The 12,842-nt window shown below is 38.9% G+C and overlaps 2 protein-coding genes across 2 annotated transcripts in view; both read right to left on the reverse strand.

Moving 5' to 3' along the window:
- bib (MIP channel family protein big brain) overlaps positions 1 to 12,842 on the reverse strand; it is a 142,089-nt gene that overhangs the window by 33,452 nt on the left and 95,795 nt on the right. Inside the window, exon 3 of the mRNA XM_074102057.1 lies at positions 3,102 to 3,297. Coding sequence (XP_073958158.1) covers positions 3,102 to 3,297 — 196 coding nt within the window. The remainder of the gene's footprint in view (positions 1 to 3,101; positions 3,298 to 12,842) is intronic.
- On the reverse strand, positions 340 to 783 carry LOC141438401 (uncharacterized). The gene has a single exon (XM_074102260.1). It carries the CDS (start codon positions 703 to 705, stop codon positions 340 to 342), a length of 366 nt encoding a protein of 121 aa, XP_073958361.1. The 5' UTR covers positions 706 to 783.

The following is a 12,842-nucleotide window of genomic DNA, read 5'->3' on the forward strand; positions in this document are numbered from 1 at the left end:
ATAATCAGAACATTTTTTTTTGTCACAATATAACTGGACGTCAATACGTCCAACAAAGTATGTACTAGCTACGTCAGTCTGCCACATCACAATAAACGTAAGCTCCTAATGTCACCAGGTGGAGGTTTTATTTTAGTTTGAAGTCTGCTGCCTGCTCTCATCGACGAGTTAACCTGGGCTTCGGGCTAGACTCTACACTAGAGATTTGATGCTATGCACGAGAGATTTGGCCAAATAATTTTGGCTTTCTGTCCAGACTCACCGGCCGTACCTTTATGAGAGTGTCCAGCATAGGTAATATATTTCCGATTATCCGGCCGCCTGTTCACACAACAATAATTACATGTAGGCGTGCGGTCCTGCCTGCTGACCTGTGAAGCGGGTGCCTTGCGGGCGGCGGCGAGCGGCAGTACAGCGACTTGGTGCCCGAATACAGTGGCTCCGCGTTGTCGGGGCGCGGGCCGACGCGGCGCAGTACGTCGGGGCGTGCCGGTAGTGCGTGGAGAACGCTGGCTTATCCACGTCATCCAAGTCCCGAGGAGAAGAAGCCCGGGAGGAGCCTCTCGGGCGCTTGGAGCCCCATTCGTGGAGCAGCGCGCACGCTGCCCCGCCGCCGAGGCCGCCCACCCAGCTCACCCAGTGGCTCTCCCAACGGGACAGAACAAACGCTGGGCCCAGCGACCGCGCCGGGTTCAATGACGGCATCTGGAATTTTACAGGTTCAGCGTGAACATTCAAGACGGAAAAATAAACGCAAGGACTTTGATCAAACTAAATTTAGCATCGTTACGTTTGTGGTTTTATAAAAATTTAACTATATAATATTTGCTGAGAGTCGGTGATTAATGAAGAAAAAAAAATACGACCGAATTGATAACCTCCTCCTTTTATTTGAAGCCAGTTAAAAACGCCGTAAAATGACAAATATTAACTCTCTAATTTGTTAGTTTTATTATTTATCCATACTAAGTATATTTAGAGCCACTTAAACAACAGATGAGATGGCGTACTAAAATATTTTCGTAAACAGTTCCGTAGCATTTTTCTGCTGGACTAACAATTTATTCAATTGACAGATAAATATTTTTAGACTCTGGTTTTTTTTTTTTTTTTTTTATTTATTTATTTAGTAACAAACAGTCTTTCACAATAATTTTGCATTTTAGCTAAAGCTAGGAATTAGTTTTATATAAATAGACCTATAGTTCCTGTAAAATATTAAGTACAGTTAACTTTTGTTAAAAAATATGAAACACGTTTAAACTTACAACCTATAAGGTTTCATAAGTATGTTAAGATTTAAGACCTTTAGAAATAGATAATGCGATTAATTAATTAATGTCAACCACAGATACCACAAAAGCTTTAACAATATGTAGGGTAATTCCAGGATAGATGCCTCATTTTCATTTCGGCTAGTAACAGAACTATGACACTAAATTTTCACTAAGTACATATAGCAAGCGTCATCCCCGTAAATCTCTGTGCCGCTGCGATTGTAAGCAAGAGCGTACGCTGCGTTTCGTCTTTAAGTGTAAAAACCTTCCGCGACGAGACCTCGGAGAACGTGGAAATTATATTCGTAAGTATTTGTTTACGGCGGATGGCCGTTGGGGCCGAAAAGTTCTCGAATGGAGGGCGCGGATCGGCAAGCGCAGCGTAGGACGTCCACCAACAAGATGGACGGATGACCTGGTTAAAGCCGCGGGTTCACGGTGGATGCAGGCCGCTGCCAACCGAAGCAACTGGAGGTCTGTGGGGGAGGCCTATGTCCAACAGTGGACGTCCTACGGCTGAGATGATGATGATGATGATGAAGTATTTGTTTTCGAGTAACTTTTATTCATAACTGGTATTTAGTGTGGTTTCTGAAGTCTTTGCAAATATAAAAAAAACGGTTCTAATTATTTCAAAATAATGAAAATAAAAGACAGAAACGTTTAATTTAGCATATTTTTGCGCTGAGTTTATACCCCCACGGTAAGCACCTATCCCATTTTTAAGGGGTCAAACAAAAGATGATTTACACAAAATCTATAGGAAATAAATCGAAATAAGTACAGTAAAATAATAGATAAAGGATCATAGTTATCATACGCATTGGACGCATTAATATTAAATGATGAATTATCGAGTTAGGTATAAAGCAGTTTCAAAAAGTGGGTCATCTATCTTGGACTTACCCTAATTTAATTATGCAGTAATTATTCCAATTCGCTTATCGTTAAAGTTTCTGTTTGAGGTTGAACAAAAATGTATTTTTTAATAATTTAACATACATAATACTTAAGATATACTTACTCAAATTATACTGTCATGTCGTACCTACGCGTCATATGTAATACTTCCACATAAGCTAGGCTAGACACAATTAATTCGGTTAGGTACAAAACCTAACCCTGTGGATGCAGGTCGAGTATCTTTACCTCTCTCATCCTAAAGTCCTTCCTAGCTAAGAAACACCAATTACCTAAGTGATTTGCCGACATCCTGCCCTTACAAGATTAAGGTTAAGTTATTGCAAAAAAATATTTCCTTTATCGATATTGACAGCGAGAATCGCAGGATCAATAGGAGGTTTTTGTACGCGTATTGTTGAGAGACAGATGTACAAAAAGACGGGCAGCTGTCCGTTAAGGACCCACACAAAGCAGGTAGGTATAGGTACTATATTGTAGCTAGGAGCGGGCGGAAGGAGCACAAAGGATCTCCCACTGCTATTGAGGCAGGCACACGTTCACGGCTAGATTTATCTCGGCCCGTCTGTCATTTTGCACAATTGAACTAAATGTGTATCGAGCTCGAATTGTAAAGATGTTACAGGAGTTCGACGATGTCAGTGATTGCTAGGACGTTCGTGATTACGAGGTTTACTCGGAAACTGAATGGCCCGGAATAGAGTGTAATCATCGATTTATCACAGCCTATATATGTAGGCCTCCTCCCAGAATGAGAGGGCCCAGTGCGGATTGGGAACTTCGCATACACCATTGAATTGCATGCATCGTACTGTAGGTAGGGTTATGTGTAAATTGAATTGTAAGTGGGACGGTATATACGATACGAACTTCGAATTTCGTAGTAGCCTCCTTGATACTAACCGAGACAAAAGTAGCCGCGCAGTAGGCAGCGCCCAGCAGTGCGGGCGCCGCGCCTGCCCAGCGGCGCTCCATGGCCGCGAAGTAGGCCGCCGCGACTAGCCCAGACAGCACCAGCTCGGCGCCGAGCCGCTCCCACGCGCCGCCCGCGCCCGGCAGTGCCGACGCCAGGCTGCCAGCGTAGCCCGGTACGCTCACACTGCAACAAAAGACGACAAATTAGGACGGCACCAATCATGGCCATGTTAAGCACGGTAGTAGGTATAGGTAGCGCCTATGCCCATGTCGTGTAATGACAGCAAGATTTTGACAATTACTCATTTATTTAATTCATTCTACTTTTGTGCACAGTTCTTTTTGTAGCTGTGTGTGTAATCATCCACTTCAACTCTCGTGGCACAACCTATACACGGTAATGGATAACAAGGATTCAATGCCTTATAGCTCACCCATCGGCAGTGGGTCAATTCTAAGGTAGACAGCTGCTAGTTTGCGCCGCAACAGCGCGCCAGCCCAGTGCTTCCAGGCCTCAACATTTCATTTCACAATGTGTATTACCACGACTAATTTCAGAAGGTGATTTTTCCCAATTTGGGTTTGTTCCCAGTTCTACAGATTTTTCTTACGGACTTTCATTTCTACAAATACACTGAAAAAAAAGAACAATTTGCCAACAATAACAAAAAAAATATGCTTAACATAACTTCAGTGACTACAAAACTAAGGCCTACTCCCACTAGTAGCTAAAACTTAGGTGATATCTTACAAAACCTGTTTTGTAATATTAGCATGATTTTGGTTCCTAATTAGTAAATTTTGGCTAAACGTCACGTAGCCAAACTAATTCAGATATCCTGTTTTTTTCAGTGTTCCCAACTGAACAGGTTCTCATCTCAACCAATTCCCAGTTCAAGCGATTCCGAACTAAACGGATTCCCCACTCAATAGAGTCCGGTCACTGCGCCAGCGAAGCGCCAGTATTCTTTTTTTGTCACATTGATAATCTGGAGAAATTACAAATCAGGTGCAAATAGTGGATTTGAAAGGAAAACTATCACTGTTAAGTTGATTTTACAGGATAAAGAGTAACAATTGGGAATTTGAACAAAAGGAAACTGTAGAAATGGGAACAGGGAAAATAAATGGACACATTATGCACTTGACTCGACCTAGTAGGCAGGCTTCGGCTCACTTATCTATTTTCAAACTCCGTCCGAGCGTGCCCTGGCCCTATAAATACACTAGGTACCTACGAAGTGCAAAGTTCGAACTTCGTATCTTGCCGTCCCGCTGACGTTAATATTATTTAATACGAGAGTGAGAGAGACGGTGCGATACGAACTTCGATTTTCGAATTTCGTAGTAGTTCTCCTGCCCTTATAATAACAGCAGCGGCATTTGACCGCGCCTGAAATATCACTTTGTCAACCGAGGCCTTTCATTCGTTGCCATTTTTATTGGTACAATAACACCCGTATTTGCTGTTAATAAGGCAGTTAATTTGGCTAAAAGCTAGGCGTTTGCTGAAAGGGTAGGCACGCAATATAAAAACTATAGTTTCATAGGACACACTATTGGTTATTGGCAGCCAACAAAACTCAATTTGATCGTTAAATGCATAGATCCTTTAAACAAAATGAAAAAACTTTTTTGATTTCGCTAAAGAAAACAATAAGGCTCTACTGCGATAGTTATGGCAGTAGTTGGGGATTGGTAGCTAAACTAAAAAGGGTAGTAAATAAAAAGCGGGAATACGTAAATCTTACGAGCATCCCGTAGCGTGCATACCAATGAGAAGGGCTGACTTGGCTGAGCGACCCTGGATCCCTTCACTATTGCATTAAACACTTGAACTTGGGTACATATTGTACTTATACTTATTCAGAATATACAAGGTAACTCCTAAATGGCGAACAGAAATATTTTATTCTTACTCTGGACCTTTAGGCAGATTAAAGTAGGTAGTTAGGTAGTGCCACCATGGTTGAGGTCATTCATATCATTCATTCTCCTTTTATGCAATCAGTTTCATGTACCCTGTGCTGAAAACTAAGAAGTACACCTAAGAAGACAAAAAAAATCCCAATTCACACTAGGCTCGCATGGGAACTACAGTCTGAGTCCTCCCTTTCTGAGAGAAAGCGTGTGCTAAGCAGTGGGACGTGTATAGGCCACAGATGATGTATAATCAGGCCCAACGGCCCAACTCCTCAAGCGCCGCAGTTAAGAGCGTTTATACCTACCTGCTGAGCTGGCATCGTTGCATTTTTGTTAGTTTTTCTCGATTATTCCATAAAAATGTAATAAAAATTTATAATGTTGTCTGATAGAACACTTCTTAATATATAAGTTAATGTGTCTACTCCAATAATTATTCGTTATAGACTTTTATTTTCTTTAAAAACCGGTCATAAACATTAATTCGCTTTTAAGGAATATAAATGTTTATCTTATAATTATTGGAGTAGACACATTAACTTATATATTAAAAAGTGTTCTATCAGTTTTTTTTTTAATTTTCATTATTTTTTTATGAAATAATCTAGAAAAACTAACAAAAATACAACGTTGCCAGCTCAGCAGGTATAAACGCTCTTAAAGGATTACGAGTTTGCGGCGCGTGCTGTTGATACTTTAGGGCCCTGGTCAGGTCAGCCGACATGAACTCTTTCATAAAGGCCCAGTCGTCCCGGTTAGTCGACGCTTCTGGGCACCCAAGAGCTAGCGCGTATTTATCCCAGCGGATCTCACTTGGGACCTGCCACAGACAGATCTTTTAGACGGGCTGTTCTTTTATAATTTTTATTTTGAAACCTATTAACATGTAGGTATATTTAGTTAGGTAAGGTATGTTCGGTTAGTTCTTTTCGTCTTATTTTTATCTGTCAATTTCATGTGTTTTATGCTATATTTTGTATAGTTGTTAAATAATACAGCAAGCTATATAAAGCAAATATAAATATAGAGAAATGTCATTTGAGAAAAATCAAGTAAGTATTTGATATAAATATCCTACTAATATTATAAATGCGAAAGTTTGTGAGTGAGTGAGTATGTGAGTGAGTGAGTGAGTGAGTGAGTATGTTTGTTACTCTTTCACGCTGAAACGGCTAGACGGATTTGGATGAAATTTGGCGAAAAGTTAGATTATAACCTGGATTAAAACATAGGATACTTTTTATCCCGGTATTCCCACGGGATAGGGATAAATCTTGAAATAACAACCTCTGGCTTAGAGTCATGAAATTTGGTATGTAGGTAGTTGGACGTTTGGAATAACAGATAGGTGACTTTTTGACCCGATATTCCCACGGGATACCTAGGGATAAAATCTTGAAATAACAACCGCAGGGCTTAGAGCCATGAAATTTAGTATGTAGGTAGCTGGACTTCTGGAATAACACATAGGCTACTTTTTATTCCGATATTCCCCCGGGATAGGGATAAAATCTTGAAATAATAACCACTGGGCTAAGAGTCATGAAATTTGGTATGTAGGTAACTGGACGTCTGGAATAACACGTAAGGGACTTTTTGACTCGATATTCCCACGGGATACCTAGGGATAAAATCTCGAAATAACAACCACTGGGTTTAGAGCCATGAATTTTGGTATGTAGGTAGCTGGACCTCTGGAATAACACACAGGCTAATTTTTATCCCGATATTCCCACGGGATAGGGATAAAATCTCGAAATAACAACCTCTAGGCTTAGAGTCATGAAATTTGGTATGTAGGTAACTGGACGTCTGGAATAACACGTAAGGGACTTTTTGACTCGATATTCCCACGTGATACCTAGAGATAAAATCTCGAAATAACAACCACTGGGTTTAGAGCCATGAATTTTGGAATGTAGGTAGCTGGACCTCTGGAATAACACACAGGCTAATTTTTATCCCGATATTCCCACGGGATAGGGATAAAATCTCGAAATAACAACCTCTAGGCTTAGTCATGAAATTTGGTATGTAGGTAGTTGGACGTTTGGAATAACAGATAGGTGACTTTTTGACCCGATATTCCCACGGGATACCTAGGGATAAAATCTTGAAATAACAACCGCAGGGCTTAGAGCCATGAAATTTAGTATGTAGGTAGCTGGACCTCTGGAATAACACATAGGCTACTTTTTATTCCGATATTCCCCCGGGATAGGGATAAAATCTTGAAATAATAACCACTGGGCTTAGAGTCATGAAATTTGGTATGTAGGAAGCTGGATGTCTAGAAAAACACGTAGACGTCTTTTTGACCATCGGGTCGATATTACCACGGGATACCTAGGAATAAAATGTCGAAATAACAACCGCTGGGCTTAGAGGCATGAAATTTGGATGTATGTAGCCGTATGTCTGGAATAACACATAAGTACGCTACTTTTTATCCCGATATTCCCACGGTATAGTTTTGTAACTAAGGGACCCCATACATCCCTGTATTATTATTATTATTATTTCGTATTTTTTTCTTTAATTGTATACTGTAGTTTTTAAGTATTTTATTTGTAATTATTTTATTTTGAAAAAATGACTTTCTGCCAAGTTTCTTGCGGCGCATTCTTCTTGGCAATGATGGTCTTTCCAAAAGTTCTGGTAGTATAAAAAATGACGTGTAAAAGTGCCCATTGCGGCCTATTTACTGAATAAATGATTTGAATTTGAATTTTGCATCTGAATTTGGATAGGGAAAAATTTTCGAAACTTCAGCACTGGGTTTAGAGTCTTGAATTTTGTACAGTTATTCACAACACAACCTCAATGAAGACCACGATATAAAAATTGGAAAATTTCCAGGGGAATTTTGTAAAATCCCGAAATTTTTCAATTGTAGCTACCACACCGAATAGTTTACGCGTGCGAAGCCGCGGGTAAAAGCTAGTAATATATAAAATTCTCGGGTCAAAAATGTTTGTGACCAAACTCCTTGGAAATGGCTTGACCGATTTTTATAGAATTTCTCGTGTAAATTCGGTAGGTCTGGGAATCTATTTTTCATACGGAGTCACGGGCAACAGCTAGTTAAAATTATAAAAAATCAGTCACTTTGTTTCATAAAATAAATAAACTTAACCAAGTCTTGTTTTCCCTCGCTGCCGGCAGTATTTCCATAATATTATCACGAACGTTCGCCCCATACCAATGAAAACTCATTAACACTTGGTTAACTTGTTTTTCTATTTTGTTTAAAGCTACAAATAGTACCCGGACAAAACAGCCCGGGGCTAGAGTACAAGTTATGCAAATTAAAATCACCTTTTAGCATACAGATTACCACTTAGTTTAAATGGCGGAGTGGTTGGCGCAGGAAGCTTGCATGGGCCCTGGAGGGTATAAATGAGTCAGTCCTATAAAAAGGACCTTATGACGTCTAGGGAGCATAACGAAACATTATTATTATACTCGTGTGCCAAATGTAAAGAATAGCTTAACTCACCACAAAATATTTGCAGATTTTAACCAAATTTTTAAAATAAATAAACACGTCGTTGGTTAAATTGATGGCGTCAGAACTTAGGCCACCAAGTTCATTTTTGTTAAATTAGTTAAGTAGTTATGTTTTTTTGGAGAATATCTTTTAAACAGTACTCAATAGTTAAGCCACTAGTGTCTTGGAGAAATTAGCTTCGTGTGAAATTCATAATGAGAATAAGTGATCTCTAAACCTAGACCTAAATAACATAGTCGTACGCACTTTATGTAAGGTTAAGATAAGAATAAGTTATACCTATAACAGTTGTAATGGGATGAAGTTGGGGATAAAAGCGAATGTCATCTTGAGAGACAGCAAAGGGTCGTTCTCCGACTGTAGCTAATGAGATCATTACCTCCCACGTTAGTTAACGGCTCAAATGTTTCTTTCCTAGATACAGTTTATAGGACGTTTTCCTGAACACATTTCGTGAGGATATTTATTTTACTCGCACAGAAAGTAATTTAGTATCTGATTAACGGAAGGAAGGGAGAAAGGGGTTTTTGAAGAAAAGTAATTCCAAGTAAATCTCCACGTAAGCAATGAATAATGGTGGCTTAGCAAAGTTGCTGCAGTAGCTAAGTTGTCACTTGTTCTTGAGTAAATAAATAAATAAATAAATCTGTATATTCTGTCTGTTTCTGTATATGTATATACAGAAACGAATTCAAGATGTTCGTGTAAATATTTATTCTGCGCTTTTGTTTTGTATCTAGTTTGTTTGAAATTTGTAACCTAGATTTTATATTACTCAGAACCATGCGCTATTCTATTCTATATTTTTGTATTTATTATCTATTTCAAATGAAGAAATTCCCACATTTTCTGTAAGTACAATTTTTATGTGCTCTTTTTCTGATGAGCCCTTAAAATTTATGAAAAGTTGTCACAAAAATGACTAAAATAAGGGCCATTTCTTCCCTTTATGAAAATGAATAGTACCTACCTCGTTGGTAAAACAAAACCCAAAAATACTTTAAATACAAATTATCGTCTATCCATTATCATAAATTATTACATTTAGTCCAACGAGGTAAGTAAGTGTTGAACTGGAGACAATGTCAATTTTCAACAAGTGCAATTTATTCGTACTTCTATCGAACAACAAGGTTTCCTTACTATGTTGTTCTTCACGGTAAAGCTTGTGGTAAATTTCAAAAGTTATTTCGAGATTGCCTCAATGAAATGTGTCGCATCGGATCGCGACAAACGACAAACTTAGTGTCTTGTTGTTATTTCAATTTCAGAATATGTTGTTGTTGAGATTATATTGTTTTGAATGAAACTACCTTATTTTTCCGAGAACATTGTAGAGAAAAGTCGTGTAGTGTTTTAAACTTTCGCGATGTTCACTTAACTCAGTTACCTCCAACTTTCGTGACCACGGACGGTGCAATGTCGCCAACATTAAAGTTATTGTACCAATATAAAAGGCGTGATAAAGTCCCGAGTGTATTATGAATTAGAAGAGTCGTATTTATTAAGTATATGGTAGATAATTGGCAGATTCCCATTTAAAATCATTCTAACTCGTTTCAGAGTTACGAAATGACTCGCCCACCTTCTCGACCAGAATTCGATGACTTTAATAAGCTTCTTCACGATGAAAACTAATACTCATGGTAACTATGTCTGTATTATACCTATAACATTATGTATATATGTATAACTATTTATTGTACATAAAATACATGAAATTAACAGATAAATATTCAGATTACCAAGGCACACCTTAAAGGGATTTCTTCCAGTTATCAGAATATACAGTAGACACGTAATGAAAAGTTCAGAAAACAAAATTTAAAATTGACCAAGTTAGGTAAATATTGCATACAAAATACACGTACTTACCTACACACTGATACATATTTCTATGGCAGACGTTTTTAACCGGTGTGCCACGACACACCAAAGTGGTGTGCCGCGTATACTTTCAGGTGTGCCGCAATTGCCGCGAATTGTATGCTGCATCGAAGTCATGAATAGCTATTTTAATGAGAAAATAGTACTTACCTACGAAAACAACTGACGCGTGGCGTGTGCGATTCGCGTTGTCAGGTTGTTATGATAATGAAGCGATAGCGATGGTCTATGGATATAGTACCACCTGCTGAAATGTAGTCGTTACTTCTTTTTGATGAAAAAGGGTGGCTGGAAGAGATCGCTCTGAAGCGATAACGCCCCATGTTGCTAACCTTGGAATTTACTCTTCTTGTAGTTTTCAGTATTTTTTTTTATTTTTTATTTTATTCGACTGGATGGCAAACGAGCATGTGGGTCTCCTGATGGTAAGAGATCACCACCGCCCATAAACTTCTGCAACACCAGGGGTATTGCAGATGCGTTGCCAACCTAGAGGCCTAAGATGGGATACCTCAAGTGCCAGTAATTGCACCGGCTGTCTTACTCTCCACGCCGAAACACAACAATGCAAGCACTGCTGCTTCACGGCAGGATTAGCGAGCAAGATGGTGGTAGCAATCCGGGCGGACCTTGCACAAGTTCCTACCACCTGCAAGTATTACTTAGGTACTATTTATTATGGTATTCAAAGCAGAGTCATGTAAAATATGTATATCATTTACATTTCCCATATCTTATGTTTCTTATGAAAATACGTTGAGCTTGAGTGACAGAGACAGGTAGATAAACCTGTTACGCTGACTTTGCTCTCATATTGTGCTCTCCGGTATTGTATCTCGCGCAGGACGCCCGCTTGTCACAATCGACCATCTTGAAATGGGTCAAATGAAATTGTCAGAATTTCTTTCAGCGATTATGATACAGGTCTAGTTAATATGACAGTTTGTTAAGCACATGTTCAGTCATATTATAATAGAAGGAACGGATCACTCTAGTGTTATAGTCGAGGTATTGATAGGTTAACAGGTTGAAAAACACGTTGGCCATATGCTGACTTCAAAGTTCAAACACTGCGTCGTTTATTTTATTTCAGCGTGTCGGACATGCCCAAAATAGGGTTCTGTAGCCATTACGAAAAAAATAAGTAATATTTTCTAAGGATTTCGTATTTTATACGGAATCTTCCAAGTTTAGGTATATTATATACCTTAGGCTGCTATTTACTCATAAACTACTAATAATTCTCAAGCAAACTCAGCAGTTATAGTTTTCCTTGAAAGTTTGATATACTTACTACCATCCTGTTTTTTTTTTAATTTTTCCACCCACCGGTTTAGATTTTAATGAAAATTTGCACTTTAAAGTTGAATATTTCGCAAACATATCACTGAATCGAAAAATCGTCTTAGCAAACCCCTAATGGTTTTAAAAGACCTATCCCATAATACCCCACACTTATAGGGTTGGATGAGGAAAAACAAATCCCCCACTTTACGTATATGGGAGGTACCCTAAAAAAATTATTTTTGAATTTTTTATTGTACCATTTTGTCGGCATAGTTTACATATATATCCGTGCAAAATTACAGCTTTCTAGCATTGCTATTCCCCGAGAAAAGCCGCGGACGGACAGACAGACAGACATGGCGAAACTATAAGGGTTCCGTTTTTGCCATTTTGGCTCCGGAACCCTAAAAAACAGCCTTTCAAATACTGCCATATTAAGGTAAACGTCCACTTGTCGGTATCGTACGCATCGGACGCATCGCACGCAACGGATCGTAGTATTCTTTGTATAGAAACTCATATAAGTGCGTCCACCTGTCCGCATCGTAAGCATCGCATATTTCTATACAAAGCAACAAATCCGATACGTCCGAAGCGTACGATGCGGATCAGTGGACCTTTACAGGTACGAGTATAATCGTACAAATTTACAAATTATTTACTGTCGATTCGTAGTTTATTAGACGTGTGCCTAATTGTTACACTTACAGACATTTAGTTGTACAAGCAATTACAAAGATAAAGAAAGAAAGAAAATGTTTATTCGGTTTTTAAATAAAGTACCTATCTACAAGGCACACAAGATACTTTATTGACTTAACCTAAAAGTCGTGTAATCTACATATTTTCGTAACTTTGGCCATATTGATATCTTTGTAGCTGACTGTATGAGTACGACATAAGATTTTTTTTTATATAAGAGGGGGAAAACGAGCATACGGGTCACCTGATGGAGAGCGATCACCGTCGCCCATGGTCGCCCGCAACACGAGAGGAATCACAGATGCGTTGCCGACACTTATAGGAATTGGTAGGCTCGTTTTCTAAAGATCCCCAAGTTGTAACGTTCCAGGAATGTTGCCGCAGTAAGCTGATTCTAGATCTTCGTCGTGCGAGGATTC

Source organism: Choristoneura fumiferana, chromosome 18, assembly GCF_025370935.1.
Source record: "Choristoneura fumiferana chromosome 18, NRCan_CFum_1, whole genome shotgun sequence".
Lineage (NCBI taxonomy): Eukaryota > Metazoa > Arthropoda > Insecta > Lepidoptera > Tortricidae > Choristoneura > Choristoneura fumiferana.

What these genes read in the sequence shown, in the direction of transcription:
- LOC141438401 (XM_074102260.1), bottom strand. Translation starts at nt 705, where the DNA reads ATGCCGTCATTGAACCCGGCGCGGTCGCTGGGCCCAGCGTTTGTTCTG.